At 43.8% G+C, this 24,646-nt stretch overlaps 2 protein-coding genes across 4 annotated transcripts in view; both read right to left on the reverse strand.

Annotated features, from left to right (window-relative positions):
• Positions 1–10,300, reverse strand: part of LOC142587970 (beta-1,4-glucuronyltransferase 1-like) — a 365,814-nt gene extending 355,514 nt beyond the window's left edge. Inside the window, exon 1 of one of the 2 annotated variants that reach the window (XM_075699370.1) lies at positions 10,081–10,295. The gene's annotated coding sequence lies outside the window, so the exon portion shown is untranslated. Of the gene's footprint in view, positions 1–10,080 lie in introns of both variants that reach the window. The other variant, XM_075699371.1, reaches the window with a different exon arrangement.
• A 4,384-nt stretch (positions 10,301–14,684) lies between these two features.
• LOC142587969 (uncharacterized) overlaps positions 14,685–24,646 on the reverse strand; it is a 404,213-nt gene continuing 394,251 nt past the window's right edge. For both annotated transcript variants that reach the window (XM_075699369.1, XM_075699368.1), the window contains exon 13: positions 14,685–23,539. In XM_075699369.1, coding sequence (XP_075555484.1) covers positions 23,496–23,539 — 44 coding nt within the window. In that variant the 3' untranslated portion in view covers positions 14,685–23,495. The remainder of the gene's footprint in view (positions 23,540–24,646) is intronic.

Below are 24,646 nucleotides of genomic sequence, written 5' to 3' on the forward strand. Positions count from 1 at the left end.
AAATGATATCCTAAAGGTGAAGCCGGCCACCTCCATCTTACGAAGGTAATCGATTAGCGTTGGCATTCAGCGGAGAACAGAAAGCGCTCTTTTTCGCTTCTTATGACTTTTACAAAGCCAATTTTGCCGTATATAGAGACGCTTCTCGATGTTCCTGTCCGTGTCGCTGGTTTTAGAAAGAAGCTTGAAAACCTTGGCAACCTATTTGTAACAGAAATCACGATGTCACTGCTCAGCTTAAGGCAATATTGTAGCCCGAAACAAGAAGAAGAATTACTTTGTTCAAAGGTCCGGCGAATTATTCGGGGATTGGGCGAATATCCCCGTCTAGGCGTCAGCCGCGAAACAACCTCCTATTATTTTCCAGTTAGTCTGAAAATTACATTAACAGATCATCATCATCATCATCATCAGCAGCAGCAGCAGCAGCAGCAGCAGCAGCAGCAGCAGCAGCAGCAGCCTACTTTATGTCCACTGCAGTACGTAGGCCTCTCCCTGCGATCTCCAATTACCCCTGTCCTGCGCCAACCGATTCCAACCTGCGAATTTCCTAATTTCATCGCCCCACCTAGTCTTCTGCCGTCCTCTATTGCATGCGCTTCCCTTCTCTAGGTACCCATTCTGTAGCCCTAATGGTCCAAAGCTTATCTAACCTGCGCATCACATGACCTTCCCAGCGCCATTTTTTTCTCTTAATATCAATTATTATATCGGCTATACCCGTTTGCTCTCTGATCCAAACCGCACTTTCTTTCTCTTAACGTTATGCCTAGCATTCTTCGTTCCATTGCTCTTTGCGCGGTCCTTAACTTGATCTCAAGCTTCTTTGTCAGTCTCCAAGTCAGATCACGAGTAGTTGAACTGCGACTGTTCTCCGTGAAGTTCAGCACGCTTTCAAGGGTGAAGTAGGGACACGCGCTGACTTCACCTCTGCTGTTAAGAATCTGGGAGGGCTGCCAATCCAACATATCTTTAACTTCCTAGGTGCAAGTGCACGACAGCTCCCCACGTCTATAGAACAGTCCGAGCACTCTCAATCGGAGCCCAGCCTCTGAGATCGGCATCGCGCGCCATTGGAGCCAACGCTCGCGCAACCCGAAGATTCAGTTTGCGTTTTGCGATTCAGCATAAAATGCTGCTCCCATCTCTTCTCTCCTATCTCTATCGCCTCTTTAAACTAAAAGGTGTGTGCTTTGTATAAGGCTATCGTTCAAAATCTTCTACGGTTCACGATTCTGGTGGACAATGAATAAATGTATTGCAGGAAAAAACCGCGATCCATCGCTGCAACATCGGTGGTTCTTCAAGGTGTAATGGGTAGCGTAACAGCGCCGAAGTAGTTGTAATCCTAACTTTCATTTACGCATTGCTGCTCCAGCGAATGTACCGAATGGTGTTCGGTCTATGAGTGCATGTAAGCTCTGGGATGCGGCACCATATGGCGGCACCTCCAGGTGCTAAGTCCTCTTACCAGCTAACGACGGCGCATCTGGAGCCATTACTGCGCTCAGTACTTAACCTTACGTGCGCTGTCTGCCACTGCCTAATAGCGGTGTTGTATCATCACTTGGTGTCTCGGGAATGAGGACCAAATTACGCCTTACTTAGCCTTCGAATTTTCACTGGGTACGGAAATGTTTCAGGTGCTCCGCTAAATTTTTTTAAATGTCGTTACTTGTTCATTGGTTCCCCACAGACACACCTAATTCCCCCTTTCCGTCCTCAAAAGAGCGATTCTATTCGTATTTTAGGTATTGATTACACATATGATGGCATATCAGACTCTGTGTGGCTCTCAATTCTTGAAGATGTAAGGCGAAATATTCAGGATGTTCAAGGGTATATCTTCCCTTACTTGAAAAAAGGTACTTAGCGCAATCTGTATTTTGCGGCCGAGTGTGGTATGTTTGTCACGTTGTACAGCCACCATTACGGGTTACTAGGTCCTTGCAGTCCCTCCTCGGTTCCTTCTTCTGGTCGGGCAGTACAGAACTGGTCTGTCGCGCGGTGCTTCGGCAACCACGCTTTCGCGGTGGGTTCGCGTTCCCATCCGTGTCTGTCCGCTGCCGGCTGCTTGCCCTGCGATTTCTGCTCCTTCTGTTACAGCGTGATCAGTGTACTGCACGTGAACTCGCCTGCTATTTCCTTGGCACAAAAATGCGTTACATGCTACGGGCGTACACTTAAATCACCGACCACAAGTGATGAACGCACCTGCATCTTACTCTACGGCATTGGCATTTTATCGCCACATACAACAGGTATGTCCTGATGTAGACGTTCTCGAAAACCGTGTCGTGGATACAGTGTCAGCCTTAGTGCTTCCTCTAGTTCCCCAAGCGCACCGCGCACGCTCCAATCATGTGTCGTGGGATGCAATAACGGCATCATTTCTGCCTGGCCACCTACACGACTTCACGTGGCGTCTAGGGTGGCAAGTGCTTCCAACTCGGGACAGGCTTGAGCGGTGGGGCGTTGTCCCATCTTCGCTGTGTCCCAGCTGCCCCCTTCAAGAATCCAACAAGCATGTGCTGCTGCAATGCGTCGTCGCTAGGGTATTTTGGAGGGCCGTTCATGCTGGTTTCCGTGGCCTTGGAGTTGACCGCTTTAGTACGTCTGGTCGCTGCTAACGTGACCGCTTCGCGCGACTTTTAATTGTTGCGGGGGCCTTTTGTCTATGGCGTAGCCGGTGCGAGGCAGTTGCCGCGGTACATCGTCGCCGCGCTCTGTTTCCACTTCTGGAGAGGCTCTACTTTCAGCTACTGTCGTTTCTGTCAGAGGAGTTGATCTTTCTTGGGGATGAGGAGTTCCTTCAATAGTGGTCACGGCGTTTCCTCTGGGTGGCTGATGGACATGCGTGGCTTAATTTTCGACCCGCCTGGTTTTGCAGCCAGGCCATCAAAAGTATTCACTCAGTATACATGAATGTAGGTGCCCGTAATTTCTGTGTGCTCTCGTAGGCATGATCGTCTTTGTATGTACAAATCTCATAGAACCGCTACAAAACTATGTGAAGTCACACCATCATTGTAAATAACCATCGTGCACACTGTATCTATTGAACATCATTTTGTGTAATCTTACAATTAATTTATGTGTAACTGCGCTTCCAAGGGTCTATGTAGTTAAATGTTACTGAGTGTGGACTTGGACACTCCTTTCAAAACACGCCATGTATACAGTGCTTCGTACTTTTATGCTGTCGTCCATGGTGGAATTGTGCCGTGATTGTGACTCAAGTGTTCGCATGGTCTCGTCTTGAAATTAAGTTTTTTTTTCTAAACACACGACCACGCAAACTGATTATGGTATGCTCAAGGATCTCATACATTGCTTAGTGGGCTGCCTTACGTTTCGCCTGATGTAAAAAGAAGCGAGGCGTGCAGACAGGACACAATAGTAGAGAAGTGGACAACACGAACGCCGACTATCCTTGTCCGTTTCTCTACTCCTGTGTCATGTCTGCACGCCTCGCTTCTTTTTGCATAATGAATCCTTACCAACTAGCTCAGCTTTCTGTCGTTCTCGCCTGATGTGGCTGGCCGTCTTTGTGCGCGGCCGTTAGCTGATGAGGTGAAGGCGGTATTATCTTCCATGAAGTGCGGCTCGGCCTCAGGGCCAGACTGGTTGCCCATACTATATATATATATATATATATATATATATATATATATATATATATATATATATATATATATATATATAGGAGTACTGGCACAAAAACTTTCGATCTTGTTTTTTCCGCTGCAATAAAGTATAGCTAATGACCCAGTGATCACGGCACGAGACATCATATCTGCTTCAGAGAGCGACAGGTAATTATTTGGAGTCATGTTTGCAGCGACCAGTCCAAGCCTCGTTTTCAGAGAGCAACGAGATGGGCCAAAGGAGGAATGTAAACACAGCCGGGCACGTGATCGCACAAAACTGTGACGTATGCACGCCAGCGCGCTCGCCGGCGCCCTAGATTCGTGTTGCCAGTTCGTCTGCTACGTCTGCACGTGCTTTGCGATGTCTTCGCCATCATCGTCGTACTCGTTTTCGTCCTCCAGCGGCGACTATTTCCTGCAGGCGGGAGTCGCCGCCGTATTAGACGTGGCCGACCACTTTTGATTGGACCCACTACCAAAGCAGCGACTCGGGAAGTGCGGCCAGCGACAGCTATCAATATGCGTATACGCACCGCTACAAGTACGTAGTACGAACCATTCGTCGAGCGCTCTTTGGGAATGAAGCATATTCCGGAGCAGGACACAAGGCGGGGTAAAAGTCGGCACAGGATCAGGTTTGGGCGTAGGTAGTCTTGGTGGAAGATCATCGGACTGCTCTAAGCTCGGCGGGTTTTGCTTATACCAGGCAAGCTCAAAACGAAACGAACAAACCTGGCTTTTTTTCTGTTTATTGCTCAATACGTCCTACATAAAAGTGTTTTTCCAAGCGTGAAAGCCCGCAAATGCACGCAAAACTGCCGCGCGACTCGCCGCTCGAGGCACTTTGCACGTATTCGTGGGTTCCTTTCACACCTGGAAAAACATTTTTATTTAGCACGTATTGAGCAACAGAAAGCTCTTTCTCCTTTTATTCCCTTTACCCCTTTCCCCAGCACAGGGTAGCCAGCCGGTACTTACACTGGCTAACCTCCCTGTCTTTCCTCTCCTTTGTCTCCTCCTCCTCCTGTATCGGGAGTTTTTCATGCCGCTCCACAATTTTCTCATTGACACTTCTAATCTAATTATAAGATTTGAGAAGTTAGTTAATTATTTAAGACTAACTATCTAATTAGGCTGAATGAAAAAATATATATAATTTGAGTAGCTCCAAGCGACGACAAACAACATTACCTTGGTTCTGTCTAGCTACGTGGCATTCGCGTATTTTTAAACTCTGGCTAAAGTTAGCTGGGACACCCTGTATATAGCTCCATATATAGTTCCACAGTTCCACGTAAAATTGTTGAACATGTCATTTTCACACATCTTGTCAAATGGCTAAAGGATAATAGTTTTTTCCCCGACTTCGCGACATGGCTTCCGCAAGTTTTTCTCGTGTAAAACCCAACTTATCACCTTCACAAAGAACTTACATGCGTATATTGGCTCGGGCTTTATTGTAGATTGTATTTTTTTTTTTTAGATTTCGCCAAGGCTTTTGCTAAAGTTAATCGCTCCTTACTGTTACATAAACTAAGTGCGTTAAATATTGACCCGCAATTACTTGATTAGATTCGCGAATTTCTTTCCTACCGTGTCCAGTATGTTACAGCTAGCGGCTGCAATTCTTCATTGGTTCCAGTCGATTCCGGCGTACCCAAAGGGTCACTCCTTGGCCCCCTTTTATTGCTGATTTATATCAACGATTTAAGTGCTAACATTTCTTCCCAAGCTTGCTTATTCGCCGACGACTGCGTCATTTACCGGAAAATAGCCAGCGATTCAGGCGTAACACCACTTCAGCGTGATCTGAATATCGTATAACAGAGTGGTGCAGCACATGGCAGATGCAATCAAACGTTGCTGAATGCAAAAGCACGGGCGTAACTAGGCATGACGGTATGTCTCCGTCCTACCGTCTTAACAACAACTCCCTGCAAACCACAGGTTCCTATCGCTGTCTCGTTGTTTACATATGCAGTGACTTATCGTGGATGATTACTTAATAGCTAAAGCGAACCAAACTTTGGGTTACTTGAAAAGAAACTTTTACCTTGCCCCGCTGTCACTCAAATCCGTAGCACGGCCTCTTAACAGAGGTTTCTGCTGTGGTAGCTGCATTAAAAGAAAGCAGCTGTCTCCCAGTCTTTGGGCTCAAAGGCCTTAAGGAGGCATACGTGCTATTTCCATATTCTTGCAATTTAGCCCCATGATCACTTGTCATTCGTACTATACCCATAGACTAATCCACGCATCACTGTCATAATTTTATACTACATATCGTTTTACGCTTCTACGATAGCGATTGATTTTAGGCCACTTTAGACCCGCCGTGGTTGCTCAGTGGCTATGGTGTTGGGCTGCTGAGCACGAGGTCGCGGGATCGAATCCCGGCCACGGCGGCCGCATTTCGATGGGGGCGAAATGCGAAAACACCCGTGTGCTTAGATTTAGGTGCACGTTAAAGAACCCCAGGTGGTCAAAATTTCCGGAGTCCTCCACTACGGCGTGCCTCATAATCAGAAAGTGGTTTTGGCACGTAAAACCCCAAATATTATTATTATTAGGCCACTTTACAGCCATGTTGCATCCCATCATCGCAACTCACCAACCAGCGCTTAACACAACATTATCAGTCATGGCGCTCTTTAGCCACACCTGGCCCTTGCGCCACAAAAAAAAAAAAAAGAAACACATATCATCATATCAAACTGTTACTTTATACAACCTACGTGCGGCCCCAGCTAGAATACGCTTCGTCTGTGTGGGATCCACATCACTCTACATCGATACAGGTCATTGAGGCCGTCCAAAATCGCTGCGCTCGCTTTATTTCAGCTAACTATAATGGTAATGCCATCGTCGCAGAAATGAAAGCTACTCTTGGTCTTCCTTCCCTAGCCAACCGTAGAAAGCAGTCACGCATTTGTCTTTTTCACAGAGTGTACTACCACAACACCGCTCTTCGATCCTTGTTCATCCTACCAGCGCCATTTCGCTCACACCGGCTCGATCATCCCCATAAAGTTAACATACCATATTTTTCAACTACTGCACGCCCGCAACAATTTGTCCCCAGAACCGCAAGGGACTGGAATCACTTACCTGTCTTCATAACTGACACGGCTGGTTCAACTACGTTTAAAAATGCCCTATCAAACTTACTGTAGCACCATACGTTACTTTCTTGTGTCTGGTTCCCGGAAGTACGTAAATATTCTGTATAATGCTACGTATATGCCGTGTAATCATTGTATAATTATTCTGTATAATGCTTCGCTCCTTCTGTTATTATTATTTTTCGTGCTCACTTTTACTGTGTATGCCCCTCCACTCTGTAATGTATTTATACCCTGAGAGTATTGGAAATAAAATTAATAAATAAGTATAGTAGATATAATCTTTTATACTTAGGTTGTCGTCGACTGCAGCAGACAACTTGGGTCATGGGTAAAAGAGGTCAGATACAAGCGGACACGGACAAACCGGAAAGGGGGGTAAATTTCCCAAAGAATGCTAACCGCATCGAAAACGCCGCCATTGGCACTCGCCGGAAGCGACGCATAAATTAGAGCGCGTGCTTCCCAGCATGGCCTCCGAGATCTGCCATAGAGTTTCCTCTATGTGCGCTGTAAAATCTCGGAGGCAACGTGCTGTGGCCTATGTCGAAGCCGCCAACCACCAGGTGCAGGAGTCGTCCGCTTAGGAGCTGTTCTGAGGGTGCTAATAAGGAAATTATACTATCACCAGCCCTGCGGCTTTGCTAAGATTGCCTCTGTGAAAATACCGTCTGTACCAGCTGACGTTAGTGAAGGTGTCCAACGAAAAAAAAATTAAGAAAACACGATGCAAGATACAGTTACAAGACCTACGGTGTTCCGTCGTCAGAGGTCTGACAACCAAACACCGTAGATCTTAAAATCGTATTTGCCCCATGTTGTCTGAATCCTTTTTAAATTTTTTTTTTTCTGAACAGCTTGGCTAACGTAAACTGGGCACCCTATAATAACATGGTCATTTGTAATCAATTTAGCCAAAGTGCAGTTTCAGTTGGCCTTCACACCGGTTATGCAACATAAACGAACTAGGGAAACTGAAAAACGCGCGTTGGTTTTGCAACAATGTTTTTGTAAGCATATGGAAATAAACTGATCATTCACTCATTCTAAACTTATAAAAGCGCGTTACAGACGGGATCTACATAGTATATTGCTCCTGTTTCTTTATTTTTTTCCATATGTCCGGTTTGCAACGCGCTTTTGTAAGTTTACTGTGTATCACCAAGCGTCAAAGCTCACACCCTGTTCATTCATTCATTCATTCTAATCTTGCAAAAAACACCTTACAGACGGGACATATACGCAAAGAAACAGGCGGAACTATGTCTATCCCGTCTGTAAGGCGCTTTTGCAAGTTTGCTACGAATAGCCGACTCACTCAAGTCTACACCCTAATTCATTAATTTATTCATTCATTCTAAACTTGCAAAAGCGCTTTGCATGCGGGACATGCGCCATACGCGGTGCGACAAATTATGTCCGGTCTTTAGCGCGCTTACGTAAGTTTGCTATATGAATCGTCAACGCGCCCAAATGCTGTTCATTCATTCATTCATTCACTTATTCAAAACGCGACGACGGAGTTTAGTCTCAAAGCAGCACCACCCAAACTCGAAGAAAAAGCGGCACACGGAAGGCCAGCCCGGGAATTGAGGCCGCGATGACCAAGAATCCGGACAGAAAAACAGGGCGGCCCTGAAACGGAAAACTGCAGTGCTACTGCTGCTGCTATATTTGCGGTGGGTCGAGGAGAGTTCACGAGCACATGTCCCGACAGGGTTACGCCAGGTGGCACTCACGAACGATTATTTATACCTCATGCTCTCGGGAGCAGCACAAGAGGAAGCTATAGCTCGGTAGCTCCAGTATCGAAATACAATGACGGAGAAATCATATTACTCTCGGCATCCCACGCACCGAATTTGATGAACTTGTTAGATCTAACAAAAAAAGAGAGAGAGAGAGAGAAAATAGAGAGAGAGAGAAAAGAGTAGAAGTTAGCGACTGTAGTAAGCAGATTTGTTTTTTAGCCCGTCAATTTTGTTCAACAAAAGTTCTTGAAAATCGCAATACTAAAAAAAAGAAAAGAAAAAAGAAAGTAGCTGAAGCTTCTAGTGCACCGTTCTAACTCGGCAATAAAAAACAATATCAGTTTTGTAAATTGCCCCTGTTAATACACCCAGAGCGGACAAAATTGATGTATTATACGCCGTTTTGAAATAGAGTGCTGGTTTGTGAGCAGAAATTCCGCAAGGACCCTCATAAGCATTGTAACAATTTCGTATAAGCTCTAATCTCATGTGTTCTACTTGTCCGCTTTAGGTGAGCTAACAGGTGGAGTTCACAGAACTGCGATATCTGCTCTTGCCACAGAATTGCCGATTTGCAGACTTCCTGTTCTAATGTTACAAACAAACTTGCTGATTTGCGGAAATCTTTGTGATGAGACCCAAAATCAAAATTTTCATCTACAGTCGGTAGAATCCAGCTTTCTCTCTTCAATGCAACAAATTTCATTCAAACCGATTCGCCCGTTGTCTAATTCGCGTATTCGAATACAATACATCGCAGTTAGCCGTTCCCACATATTTCTATGTTACCCCAGTTACAGAGCTAGATTCATACACAGACGGTAAATTCATTCTCACAGCGAAAGGGTGAAAGTTTCGCACGCCTCTAAACTCTCGGCGCGCTACCACGTCGAACTAAACGAACTACGCCCGCGCGTTGTATATTTATATACTAACCACTCCCACGTGCGGCTCACGCGATCGTTGGGAGAAGCGAATAGCATGTTTGGCCGACGACGCAACTAATTACGACCGGCGTCAAAACCGAGCCCCAAAGCCGCCGCGATCCGCACTCAACGCGAACACTTTGCACCTTGAAGTGTATCGTGGACTGTGTCTCACGACATTCGCGCTGTAGCACGAACGGACGATGCATAATGTATCTATGTAGCACAGAGAACTCGTACATACTCTGGAGCGCGCACCACTGCAAAGGCCTCTCTCGCTTTGCTACCCCGCAAAATCTCGGCGCACGTGCGCGAAGCGAAGTTCCCAGCGCTAGCCACGCGAACAGCTGGTGCGTCGTGCGTAACCGCTCGCGATCAGTATACAACGAGCAGAATTCCGCTGGGGGAATGCGATCACATGGTCCGCGCTCCGCATGTGCCAGCAGTCGCACGCTCCGCCGGCAAAGAAACGTGCTTGCTCCAAGCCGCTGTTGCCAAGAGAAGCAGCCCGCCCCGCCTCCTACGCGACCGTCGAACGCGAGAACACCGTTAGATCGGCGTTAGGCTTAGAACGAGTGCGGGCGGCTCCGTCAGGCCAGCGGCACGGCGGCGGGGGATTCACCCGCGGACTCACCGGCGAGGCTCGCGAGCCGCTGCTCGTTTTTTTTGTTTCTCACACCCGGTGGTCGCTGGCCGTCCGTGACCGAGTACGGCGCGTTCCGAAGTGCCGGGTGCGACGGAGACTAGAAGCAACCATGGTAATCCGTGAGTAGCGGCTCGGCTACCGCGCACAACACCGGATCATCGTCCACAATGCACGCCCGTGCAGCGCGCGAGCGGCACACGACCGACAGCCGTCGGCGACTCTACGCACGCCACTTCTCGCTCCCTCCTCCGCGCTTTTGTGAGGAGGAATGTTTTTAATATTTCTCTCTTCTTTTTTCATTGACAAAGGTGAGTCTTTGCGTTCGAGACTAACTCCTGCGCGGCGCGCTGGCTCGAGGGTACGGTTTCTAGCCAATCCAGGGGCTCGAAGTTGGTTTCGCGGCAAATGCGAACAGGTGCGCCGTTCAGTTTGTCGTTCGGCGAGCCGCGCGCTCAAGTTCGTCGGTTGCCCGCTAGATCGAAGAGCAGGGAGACGTTAATCAGAAGCTTTACTATACAAGGTCCCCGAGCACGTCAGGCAGATTTACCGCATTTAGGCTCAGGCCGGCGATTTCAGTCCGAAATAAAAGAATTTACGGAGCCAGCTTTGATTTCTATTTATATAAATATCGCGTATAAGCAAGGCGTGTTCTCATTGGGTGACCACTGAACCAATTAAAGTAAGATTTACTGCATTTAAAACAGTACGTGAAATTGCAGTGACCAACGGATGTCGTCGTTCTTAGCTTGTGGGTTCATTTCTTTCTTTCTTTTCGATAGAGCTTCCCAAATTTTCAAGTTAAACGAGGAAAATCTCTGAAACCTCGAAAGGCAAGCTTGCAACTCTGAAAATCATCGTTTGCTAATAACAATAACGTCGAAAATACGAATAATAATCTTATAATAACGACAATAACAGTGATAATTATGATTATGATGATTATAATAATAATAATAAGCAAATTGGTAATTCAGGTAATCTCCTCTTGATACAGTGTCTATATGCGTGAACAGTGTTTTCCCGAAACAGACGTAACCGACCTAACGGCAGAAATATTTTAAAGCTTTAGCTGGGGTGCTCCTATCTAAATACATGTAAAAGGAGAAATCGTTTTTCTCGGCAACCACTGCACCAAATTTGACGAGGTTTGCTGAATTTAAAAGAAAAACAAAATCTAGTGACTGTTGGTATCAAATCTTGAGTTATGTTGTCAATTTTTTCTCAAAAATTGGCAATAATCAAAAATTTTCGAAAAACGAAACTATCAAGTTTACAACCCTGTAACTCAACAACGAAAAACGATAATACAATTCTGTGAATTGCATCTAATAGTACATCCAAAGCGGCCATAATTGATATGTTACACATGAATATAAATAAAATGTGTACTATGGAAATACAGCTTTTGCAGAACCATTGTAACCAACGTAAAAAATTCACGTAAGATGTAAAATGACATATCGAATTTGTCCGCTTTGAATGGTCTAATGGATGCCGTTTACAGAACCGCGATATCTGTTCTGGATGCAGAGCTATGAATTTGTAAACTTCGTGCTTCTATTTTTTCAAACTTTCGAATTTTTGAAAATCCGTTTAACGAAATTCAAGCCCTAAATCGAAATTCCGCTTCCAACAGTCACTAGAACTTCACTTTCTCTCTCAAATGCAACAAATTTGATTAAAAGCGGTGCAGGAGTTATCTCAGAAAAATGTTTTTGCGTATTACATGTATTTGAATAGGCCGCGTCGGAGTTGGGCCCAAGCTGAAGCTTCCTCTTAAACTGACGTGCAACCCCCCCCCCCCCCCCCCCCGCCCCGCCCCATAAAATCCGCTGGAGGATATTACCACAACTGTGCACGATAAGGAGTCATGGTCGTACGGGTTCGCGATTTCATTGGAGGACTATTCTTGAAGTCCAGTTCTCAAATTATCAGCTGTTGTCTCTGATAACAAATGAACTGGCACTAAAGAGAAACAAAATCGATTTAGCCTGATCGAGTATTTTTTCATAACTCTATTTTCGTTAACTCCGGATTAACGGGTTGACTTAGAGATGAAAACGAAAGCCAAAGTTTCAGTCCATCGCCAATAGGTGGCGTCCAAATCCACGCCTCAGCGGTGGCGCCCTCTGGATAACAGATACAGAGCTCGAATGTTACGCTTTCGCTCATGCTTTTGCTGTCTGCGATGTCGAAGCGTCGAATGCAATAACAAATCATTACACAGCTGTGCGGAATAAGGTTAGCGATTTATCGGCTCTAAAAATTGCAGTAATGAATAACTTACTAAATGAATTAACAAGTGTCGTATCATGCGCGTACAGGCATGCATGAACAGATCTCGCTCAATGGCCACACACGCTCGCTGCAAGAATGCTGGCGTGTTGAAGGGTGGCAGCAGCAACGAGTGTCGCGCTGTCTTTAGCTTGAACTAGTCTTCGAAACGTGAGATTACGCGACCTAGGCATGCTAGTACGCAACACACACAAAATCGCAAGCCCTTTCGGCTCTTGTAGCTTTTGTACCCGCCTAAAATTACCTCCAAGACAGGTCGCGCACAGCAGCCGGTCCAGACCGCTCACCTACAAGCTCCTCCATTTTGCACACACTGGGCGAGCAGCAATATGGCGCCCATCAAGCCACCATGCTAGTATGCTGTATCCACGCATCCTCCTCGGCTCACCCTGTCTCGTTTTCACTCATGCCTACAGCAAAAGGGGCTGCAGGGCGCGATAGGATTTCCTCGCACTTGGAACTTATACGCAACACGACGGCGGCGAAAGCTCGCCTGGAGTATCCCTATAATTGTTATCACAATAAAAAAAAGAATTGATGGGAGACATTGACGTCTTATAGACGATGCATTATTTAATGAAAACAACTAAAAATATTCTTGGTTAAAAGACCTTGGTGGGCTATAAGTAGGATACAAATAAAATAAAGACAGCAGTTCGTAACCAAGGCACGCGGACTGTGCTGGGTTGTGTTACTCCGCCTGCCAATCACAGAAGTGAACAAAATCGTCGTCATGTGACATTTTCAAAATGCCGTCGTACCTGATACCTCTGGAGTGTCAGCTGTTCTTGAAGAGTATTTTCATCGACGGAAGCGGCAAGACGTGGACAAAGTGTATGGAGTATGAGCGCATTTCACTATTCAAAAATCTGCAGTAGAGTTCATTTCACTGCTGACCCCATTTTATTCATGAAACTTCCCTGCCATCTGAAATGAAGCTTGACAATAAATAGCTGCAGCGAAGCAAGCATTTCATTTCAGTTCAACAAAGAATTAGGCTTTCGCCATTCCACCATAATAGGCGAGGGAAAACGTATAACATTACGTGCTTATGATTTTATTTTTGTGGTTAGTCTTGTTTAAGCCACAGGAAAAGTTTGAAGTGGGAACTATTTCCAGCCGCGTGGAGGAACAGTGCCTGGCGGTTACGAGGGCATGGGCGGGGCTTCACTGCATCCATGACAGAGTGTCTGTTTCTTTCTACGTCCTCGTTCAGTCGCACTTACACACTCTATCATGATTGGACTGGATTGGATTGGAGACAACTTTATTTATGCCTGCAGTCAGTGCCATTACACTCTGAAGGTGGCTGACCAGTGAAGCCATGTATAGTGATAACTATATTGATTTAATAGGAGAAATCAATTAGGAGCCCCATTGCAATTATTTGCATATCTTATTGATGATTTGCATTTCATATCTCATAGATGGTGGGTGCTATGTCCACTAGGATTGAACCTGATCTCCCTTGATTTTGAGATGGGCTGTCACGAGCAACCAGTGACACAGCTATGTTGTCCAAAGTGGGGCGGTGGGTGTTCCAGAGACGGAACACAAATAAGTGTCCCTTTAAAAGAGCCATCCAAAGCATCTGTATTAGGCGGCAATCTAATTCGGCATAAGCTCTGCATACAAAATTGCAAGGCACCTGCTTTTTCGACTCTGTGCCTCAATGTGCTCTCCAAAACAATGTTCCCAAAAAAATTCCAATATTGAAAGCTGTTTGTCTCCACCTTGATATCGCGAAACTGAGTGAACATAACTTAATGGCACATCTATGCAAATTCTCGTTGAGTTGGACAACAGTGTATTTGCTGCTGCATTCCTAGGCTGTCAACGAAGGCAAGATAATTGCAAAAAACACACTTCTGCATGAAGCGGAATTCGCCCTTGTGGTGCAGGTCAGGTGAGGAACAATTGCCGTTGAACTTGACTGCTACGTCAACCACTTTAAGTGGACAGCAACCGTAACCTTTATTTATTTCTAGCATGCATCATTACCATTCATCATCGACGATTTTGCACAAGTGATATAAAAAGCAACTTAAGCAAAATTCTGGCAGCAAATATAACGCTTTTGCTACGTACTGCAGCTGAAGTTTCTCAACTATTTTGCTCTTATGCTTTTGTGATAAAAATGGCACACAACGTTGTCCCTGACTGACTGCAGGGCCTGTGACGGTTAAAGGTTTAAGCACTACTGCATGGTTTAAATTAGTCAACTGCAGTGTGACAAAGACGTGTCTATCAGCACTCATCAAGAATGCGCACACAGTAACGACATGGAGACCACGGCGCACTGTAACATGAACATCGATTTATTGAACAGTTATATACATTGAGAGTTGTCTGATACAACATCAACAGCAGTTAAACACTGATGTAATGCTCAACGACAAGTTACACAGACTTTGTCAAAAACATGAACATCTGGGAAGTAGGCTCTGCTATACAAAATAAAGGCTCTTCCTCTAATCCATCAAACTTGATGTCAATAGGAGACAAAAAAAACTACTATGTGCATTAGAGTATAGAGTACACGATACACCATAATGTGGGATCGTTATATGCAACATGAAAAAAAAATTGAAAGGCAATCGCGTTCTCTTTCAACATCTCACTCCAAATATGCAAGCTTTATGTACATTTCACTCGTCTACCACAGGTTCACAGCCTCATACTTTCGGTGATGCCAAAACGTGTGGGGCAGATGAAAACTAAAAAAGCACTTGGGAATGAAAAGCACTCAAGAGAATGAAAGGAAGGATGCGACTATTATGAGACCCCACAACACAACCGACTAACGCATGCATCAAACAGAATATTTCAGTGAGAAACAACCACTGCAAACTTTTTCGTTATGCTGCTATACTGGCATTTAAGGGCACCGTAACTGGCAAGCAGAGAGATGCCAAACACGGTGATGCCAAACATTTCCAATTGCTATACCCTCGACATACTTATTTAACAATTAAAGCCGCAATGACATGAAACATGTTTTGGACTTACTTTTGGCCTGGCATATCAGCCAACATTAGCGTGTCCGTTTAACAATGTGTGATACTAATAACAGTGCTATCGTGGCCAAATGCATGCCACATAAAGCACCTCATTTCGTTAGCAACTCTGGGGAACATATGTTCAGCGAAATTGTGCCGTGGTCTTTGTGCAAATATGCAAAGTGGAGGCATTGACACGATGATGAAAACATGCTAGAAGCAAGTTCAATGTAATTCCCAGTTATATTTTTCTTGCTCGTGAAATGCGCTTAATGTCTGCAGTGCTTGGTGCCAGTGAAGAATTTTATTGGTTACGTAACATTAAACTCTGCACGGGAAACTGAGAAACATGTCTGCTATGAAAAGTACTGGAGTAGCGACTACAAACGTCCAACGAGAAAGAAATTACACAAATGTGCAGTTTGGGCATGCATATGCGTCCAGAATTTCTCATAAGATACGCACACCTAAGACTGCAACTCCTGCGTCTTTTGTTTGCAACTGTTTCTAATGTCGACTCCTCAAATCACAGTCCCAACTGTACTACTCAATGTCCCATCAAACTCGGTGCGTTACGTTTCCCCAAACTTACGATATCTTCCTTCCACCTCCTACCCTCTCTCTCTTTTAACCCTATCCCCTCCACCCTGCTGGCGCTGAGCCATGCTCCCGCATGGGTTGCAGAAAATAGCGCTAACCTTTTCTCCTTCCCCACAAGAACCACTTCTCTCTCTCTCTCTCTTCAAGCAAAGCACGCAACAACTCCTCGACAAACACTTTGCGCCTGCACTCCATGAGTAAAATTGGAGACACAGAAGGACAACAAACAGCAAATCACATGAGATCAATGTTATACATACGTGGCAATGGCAGAAAAAAGAGAGGTTTCTAAAGTTAGACACAGTATGTTTTGTGTTATGTATATGTGTACCTATACACAATGCTACATCTATCACAATGCATGCACATTATTATATCATCAACATCACAGGGCTAGAGACACCGGCTGTGCACAAAAGTTACAGTACACTGATTAGCTACCACTTCCCTACAGAGACAGCTAGGCATGACTCTGTTAGCTGATATTTACAGGTGGGCTCTTCGGCATCAACAATTTCTTTTTATTTCTTTGCCAGTTGCAGTATGGAGGCCGCTTTGCCAAGACACAAGGTAAGAAAAGGAGCAAAGTGAAACTACAGGAGAAAGTTGGTTGGTAATGTAGAAGAGCTAGAGGAAACTCGTGGTTCCGATTACGTTCATCTAGAGCACGGGCGCGACGTGCTCTCCGAAGTGTACAAGGATCGCTTGTCGGAGACCATCTGGTTAGAGTACTTGTTCCCTAGTTCACAATGTCGGGTGCGTGGGCCTTCACTACTCAGTTTTTTTTAGAAGTGCGCGTAAAGATGGCCACTGCAGACAGTGACATGGTTGGGGAGGAAAAAAAGATGAAGGAAGCATTCGCACAAAGGAGCGACACATACGAGAGCAGTGTGTGTATGTTGCTTGCCAGTGCTCTTTCTTTGCCAGCAATAAACCAACTAATCCAGGCTAATTTTCTCATAATACGGCACATGCCAATGCCAAGGGTGCCCTGCATGGGACAACTTTCTTAATTGTGATTTAGCTGACAGCAACATTCAGCAAAACGTAGTTCACAGGAGAGCTGAAGTGCAATAACTGGCATAGACATGGAAAGAACTGGGCAAGGCGCTGCAAATGCACCGGGCAAAAATGGCAGCTGCCCTGCCGGACACACTCTCAAACGCAATGCTCTCATGTTCTATACAGCTGTGAAGGGGTCTGTACATGCTACACTAGAATATCTGATGAAATCTGAGGTTGTGCTCTTTTTTTTCTTTTTTTTTTTTTTGGAGCTACTTACACAGCTACCTCCCTTTGCTGCCATAGTGAAGTGTGGGAGATGGAGAAGATCATTCTGCACACGATGACAAGCGCCAGCATGCAACTTGTGCTTTGAAAATATTCGCGTCCTTGTTCAGCTCTGCCCGGTAAATATTGCGTGTTAACATTTCGTGGGCTTTTTCCTCATAACCACAGTGAACCTGTAGGTCCCCATCATAAATGAATTTCAGCGACGTAGCAACAGTACCAGCACCAACATCAACTCACCCAGTTCCTTGGTCAGAAATACATCGTGGGTGAGAAAAATAGATCTTAAGAAACTGAGAGTTGGTTCCCATAAAAAAAAATTGCACTAGAGTGATGCAGCAACAGTAACATGCTTAGACAGAAAGTCTCTAACACCAACATTAAGCCACATAGTTTCTTGGTCAGAAACACATTGTGGGTGACAAAAAGGGATCTTGAGACTGAGACTTAAAAAGAAATAGTCACCTTCTCGCGTTTCTGCACACACACACATGTATGTATATATATATATGCACACATCTGCAAATGTTTCAAAGAAGCAAGACAAGGTATTGTAGGTTGTGTATACAGTTATATCAAACCTCAGCTATTTGACAGACGTGTGTAGTTGACATCTGAATGCTTATCAAGTGGAATTTCCAGGGTGTTAAATGGCACAAAGTAATTTTTGTTTATCAGCCATCAACTGAATGCATTTCTTCAACTAATGTTTGTGTCCCATGTTTATCCCTTGAATTCTAGCGACTGTTCTGAACCCGTGTACAAGAACACACATCCTAACTTGGCACAGTTTTGAAATAAAGTGATTGACAGATGTTGTTCAACAATAGTGGGCAAATTTACACATACTATACGTGGCACACTGATGCTACTGGCTTAGTGCAAAAGACCTTCCAAAGATACTTAATGGAAAGCACATGAACTTCTGCAAGACATCCAGCTTTCCTCATCAGACACAGCGGTCCAACCGTGCCGCAGCTGGTGCTAACATCAAATGAGACAAAGTGTGGAAATAAACAAAATAAACACTGTACACACGCAAAATGATGCTAGCAATGATTTTTGAATCACTACAATTGTGTTAAATGAGGCAGACTTCAACCTATGCAACTTCGTTAATTGCCATTTAGCTCTATCATGTCAGCAACATTCAGCAGAACATAGTTCACAGCACAGCTGAAATGCAGTTGCTGGCATGGACGTACAAAGAACACACTTAAAACAGTGCGCACGAGATATAAAAAAATAAAGCCTTGCTTGAGCACTGCAAAGGAAAACATGGCGCATGACTATGTAATAGAGACGACAATCAAAGTTCGATACTACATACACTGTGGCTAACACAGCGCATATCACGAGTAATGTGTTCGAAAATTGCACATGCTTCACTCAACACTTTAAACATAAATATTTCAACATTTCCAACATGGAAAAATACCGGGAAGACGAGCTTTTACCTAAACACATAAATGCCAGCAGTAAAGCGGTCTGTGAAGTTTTGGGCCGCGATTTTGTAGCGATGCCTTTTCTCTAGGGTAATGCCTTTTGGCATTTGTTGCATTCGTGAGAGGCTGCGTTCGAGGCTCTGTCCGGGGTGAAGCATTCGTTGACCACTCACAAATGATGCGAAAAGTGCAAAAGGCATTAGCGTCGGGAAAAGTCATCGCTACAAAATCGCGGCCTTGGTTGTAATACTGCAGACAAACGACATACCCAAAGGGATCATTTTGCAGCTAGAATATGGCAAGCCATGGAAGGTTGTTCAAGTAGCGGACAGATTAGGACGCTTGATCAGAAGTTTGATGTGCAATGCACTGTTATTCGGATGAGAAAATAAACTGCATTATCGAAATTCTTGCATCTCATTTGTGTTCACACTTGAAGAGATGCGCGTTCCATTTGTCTACAGTAGCACAGCTGAATCAGAAAGATACGTGGCGCATCTCACAGTTTTTTTTCCTAGAGAAATAAGCATCTCTATGTCGTATGCAATCTAGGAATGTCACAGAAAGTCACGATATATAGTATGTATGCTAAAATATTAACACTATCCACTTTTAGAGGCACTACCACGCTTTTGGCGTCGTGCAAATGCTCTTTGGAGAAAGATGTTCCAATTTCTGTATCGCTTTGGTAATATATGCACTCAGTGTCAACAGTGCATCTTGGATATTCGTGAAAATGGTTCGACATGAAAGGACGTTTTGTGTTAACAGTCACAGTTCCACAACGGCAGCGTATTGTTAATGCAAACAACTACCTGCGGCATTATGCTTCTTGGTAAGGACGTACACTTCATCTCACTTTTGTGACTTGTTGAGCGTTAGATATCAGCAGATAAAGATATATTACGCTGTGACAGCCAGATTGTATTTAAGCAGTTTTACTTTCTTTACTTTCAAAGGCTCATTCAATATGGTTGATTACAGGACTGGCTTTAAAAAGTAGGCCAGACGATTTAGTCATCGATCAGATAAAGTGCCAAAAGGAAATATTTCATTATTCTTCCCTTCCATCACTCTCATTTCTTTATGCTTCAACAGCAGCTGTTAGTACATTCGTCACCACATACTAATATATATTTAGATTATTAGCGCTTAAAGAAGCATTTCCTTATTCCTTTCTTTCACGTCATTGGCACTTCATGCGTCGACCCTGTCATTACACCCGATAGTGTCATAATCGTGATAAGCCTAATTATAGGTTCACAGCGAGACACAATACTCTCCTAGAGATCTCCAATCACCCCTGTTCTAGAACTACCCTTCAGTTTCCTTGTTTACATCATTCCATCTGATTTTCAGATGCCCTCGACTTTGTATAACATGTTAGAAAAAAGTTAGGCGTGCACACGAATCTCTTATCAACTAGCTTACAAGATAACATACTGGGAACACCTAAAACTGATTATGCACTATGCAACTGCGGAACTGCACAATGATTGTGAAAACAGGTGTCCAAGTTACTTAAAAGTTTTCTTTTGTCATGTTTGCTTTTTCCGGTTTAGCCAACAAGTGTGCAGGAAGTAACACATCACAGCTGGTCGAGCGGAATGCGTTTGTGGCACGACATCAACTACCGGAACAATGCGCTTCGAGCAAACCTGGAAGAGCGATGACCGAGTGTCACATAGAAGTGCAAAGCAGTGTTTGACAGCTGCTGGAAGCTACATTACTGCATCGTACATAGGGTCATTTTACAGGCCCATAATCCCATTTGACAAAAGTATCAACATGAAGTAACTGAGCCTTACAGTGCCAGGAACGCTTCAAAGTCAAGGATGGATTGAAATGTGTTCAGCGGTGGTACTTTGACAACTCTCGACATGGCTCCTAATATGACGAAAATGTTGATCTTGCAACGATCACGAAAGCAAAGAAACAAAGCAATAATTCACTGCTGCGATGCAACGATGACAAAAACCCCCCACTGTAACCAAGATGCAAGCATTCAGCAACCTTGAAGCTTCATACAGTTAAACACAAAATTTTGCACCAAAAATGCTAAAGGAAAACCTGGGGCAAGTGTTTTGCCTGCACAGGAAATATCTCTGCTAGGTGGTGCCAGGATGCCATTCTAGAAGCTGCAGTCGAATTCTACCCCACAGTAAAATTCACCATCTCGTCCTCACTGAATGGCTCCCTGGTTAAACCGTCTCCGATTACCTCAACATGCCAACATGACAAAATTTGACATGATCGGATTCGATGGTGTCCAGAGCACCAGCACCCCAGCATGAGGATGATGGGTAGTAAAGCTAAACCTCTATAAAATGAATTCGGATAAAATGAATTATTGGATATAAAAAACTAATCTGAAATCTTTCTTGCTAATGTCAGCATTTACCAAACATATGCTTACAATGAATATCGGACATAAAGAAGACATTTTCTTGTCAGATGTGACTGTCTTATAACGAGGCATGACTTGTCCGTGGTATTGTATAAAAATATGTCCTCCTGTCTCTGAATGAGCTTCTTGAAATAACATTTTTTGTGACCTAATTTACGCTAAATTTTCAATCATGTACAATGGTTTTCAGGACATTATAAACAAGAAGGAACTGTTTAGGACATCAGAAATAAGTACTCATAGCACGTGAAACTGCTTAAATATCCTCTAGATTTAGCAACGTGCAGACTTAAATATGTTGAGATTTACTATTTGTGTGGTCCTAATTGCCCAACAGAATGATTTATTCATTAATAATAAAGAATCAAATTGATTTTAAAAAGAAGCATTACAGAGAACAGAGTCTCAAAGGATAATAAAAAAAAGCCAAAGTGCATTAATAACAAAGCCATGGCAAGAGCTAGAAATACCCATGTACTGCCCATGGTTTTACCATAATTGATTAACAATTGCAGTGCCAGATTTTCATTTAGTATTGTTGGTATGAGTCGGTGGTCATAAACAACAACGGGGGCACGGCTTGTGCCTACACAGTCAATACAGTACTTCATGATGGGGACACAACATAAAAATAAAAACAAAAATGCACTAGCATTCAGAAACATTTAGTACAAAACTATTCTTGACGTCAGGCCAAACTTTGACTACATTACTGATGACATAAATTACGTTAATTATGACATTACATTAGTTATGAAATAATTCTCTCAGACAGGCAGCCACTCATTATATATTGACTAAGTTATTTAAATTTGTATAGTGATAAAAGAGAAGCAATGCAAAACAAAAAATTGTGTTATAGAAAAGATGAAATGAGTCTGTCATTTTGCAGCCCTACAATGTATATTGTCAACTATTCAGAAGAGTGAAAAACAAACAATAAAAAGTTTGACTGTCTGTTATAGCAATAATTCCCGAACAAGAAATTTTAAAAACTTTCATGACTAACATAATGCTTTTATATGAAATGTAAAATACGGGGTCAGTGTTGTTCTCCTTTCAATGTCATAACAAATTCAGCCCATAGCATCTTGCCAACCTGTCCTTCAGGAGGTACCTCAAGTTGAAAAGTTGTGATTGTGATGATTTAAAATCTAAACATTCGACCTACATAAAATGCCACCTGAGCACTTCGATAAAAATTCAGCTGTTGCAATATTTTAGCCCAGTTTCCTTTTAAAACTCAGTGAGCTTACGTAAAACAGCCCAAGTGGTAGCTTAAAGAACTAATGGTACTTTTGCATTCCCTACATATGTGAAACAAAGATAATGAAAGTTTGACCTTAAGTCTTCCGATAAGGAGCACTGAAATGACTTAACATGCTGCCTATAGTGACAGCATGACAGTGTCACAGGTAAGCCTTTGTGACACAAAAACATAAGAGCAGATAACAGATGAACGACATGACGTGCATGCTTAGAAGTGTTGGGTCAAACAAAATGAGGACGACACACACATGAATATGGACAAAGAAGAAAAAAAAAAAGAGGTTCTGCCATGTATTGTATGAAATGTGACAGCTTTTCTTCTCTTGTTTCCTCAATCACCTAACCTTGACCTTCCTTCGATGGTAAACACCAATATAAAATAGGCATTTGCTGCCCTCCACAACAATTGCGATGTACGAGCTCCCCGTTACAATGGCAACAACAGCATAGCATAATAACTGGCAATGACAAAGATGGCTGCGCTTGCCACCGATACTGCCCCACAAGGCCACAACCACGTACGGAAACAGCTGGAAGTAACACTGTTCCAAACACTCCTGCTGTGATCCAAACATGAGAACCATTTCTCTGTCACTTCAGTTAATGTCACCTAAACGGGGCTGCTATTGTTGGCTGCAACTTTTGTGGCAGGATGTGTGCTGCAGTAACTGCTCAACAGTCATCGCTCAACAGCTGCGAACCATCACTTGCCGCCACAGATGTGACCGGTACATACAAATTCAACGTGTTCGTTTGCGACGATAAAGCGAAACAACTATGCGCATGAAAACACTTGGTGAAAACATAAAAACAAACAGCAGCTGCACAAGTACAACACACTTCACATGAGGCTGATAAAAACATTAAAAAAAGGAGGAAAAGAAAGGAAAAGAAGGGAGGGTGTGTGGAAGCTGTCCGAGAAGGCGCAATAACTTAAAAAAAATGAAATATCTTGCTTTGAATGTTTAGGAACATTAGTAGTTTGAGAGCGTGTGCAATCGTCTCTGGCAAGCGAGTCCAGCTTCTTTCAAGAACTGAGGCTCAGCTTCGGTGTGCTGAGCCCAGTTCAGTCCGTTCGTGAGGTTGCGAGTGAAGTATTCATTCCGATGGGTACTTAAAGTCCACAGATGGCTCTGGAAAGGCTGCAAAGGACAAGGACACAGAAATTTAGACAGCACGAAGCGATAACAAGAGATTACACACATCTGCCAGCCCAACTTCAAGCACAGAGAAACAAACAAGCAAACGAATAGCGTTGCAACACCTACGCAATGCGACATATGTAATGAACAGAAGCCTACCAGTGAGGGTAATATGAAATGGTTTTAAAAAGAACCTTACGTGTATTGGAGACCAATCAATAAGATTGGCTGTGAATTGATATTGAAGAGTAGCTGAAGTATAGGAGAAGCCAGCCAGTGAGGTTGGCTGTGGTTTTAAAGAGACACTGAAGGTGCATTTAGAACTCAAAAACGCTGATGTTTTGTGGCCTAGTATGATTCTGGTGATGCGAAGGCAATATTTTCACATTGCTAGGTTCTGTTGCGGTAATCCTGCGATTCAGGGTTTGGTGGCAGCAGAAGAAGCATTCAGATGTTGTTAAGCACAAACCGGAACAACTTAAATTTCTGCTTTAAGTCCATGTGACCATGTATGAACATGAGCTCATAGTCGTGATCGTTTTTTTCTCTCTCTCTTGCACATAATGTGAAAGATGCAATGACAACCCTCTCCACTGTCTCTCTCGTCGAAAGCAGACCTGCCAACCTTAAAAGTTGAAAAATACTGCAGCTAAAGCCAGAAAATACTACTATTTGGTGAAGCCCAGCACAAACACTTCGTTCATAGGATTTCCGAATCATATCCCAATGTCTGTGCACCATTTTTAACACAAATAGAACATCCCCTGGACGTCCATTTTTGGATGTCCTACCATAGACGTCGCAGGGATATTACACACGCACTTCTTTTCGGCTTCCACGTGAACATTTCTCCTCCAAGAGGCTTCGTTTATGCGTTTTCTCGTATGTGACTATAATTACATTTTCTTGTAAGCTATCATGCCTATGGCTCATCTGTACGTCGCATATTGCACATTTTATGATGCAGTTTGCTTGAGAACTTCAGTTAGTTCAATGCGCCACTGACATGACAACAGTGCAAAAAGATACAGGAATGAACAAAGACACGATAACAATAGGAACAAGCCGCCATCAACTCATGAAATTGCTCAAGTTGCTGCCCCTTTC

This window comes from Dermacentor variabilis, chromosome 7, assembly GCF_050947875.1.
Source record: "Dermacentor variabilis isolate Ectoservices chromosome 7, ASM5094787v1, whole genome shotgun sequence".
NCBI lineage: Eukaryota > Metazoa > Arthropoda > Arachnida > Ixodida > Ixodidae > Dermacentor > Dermacentor variabilis.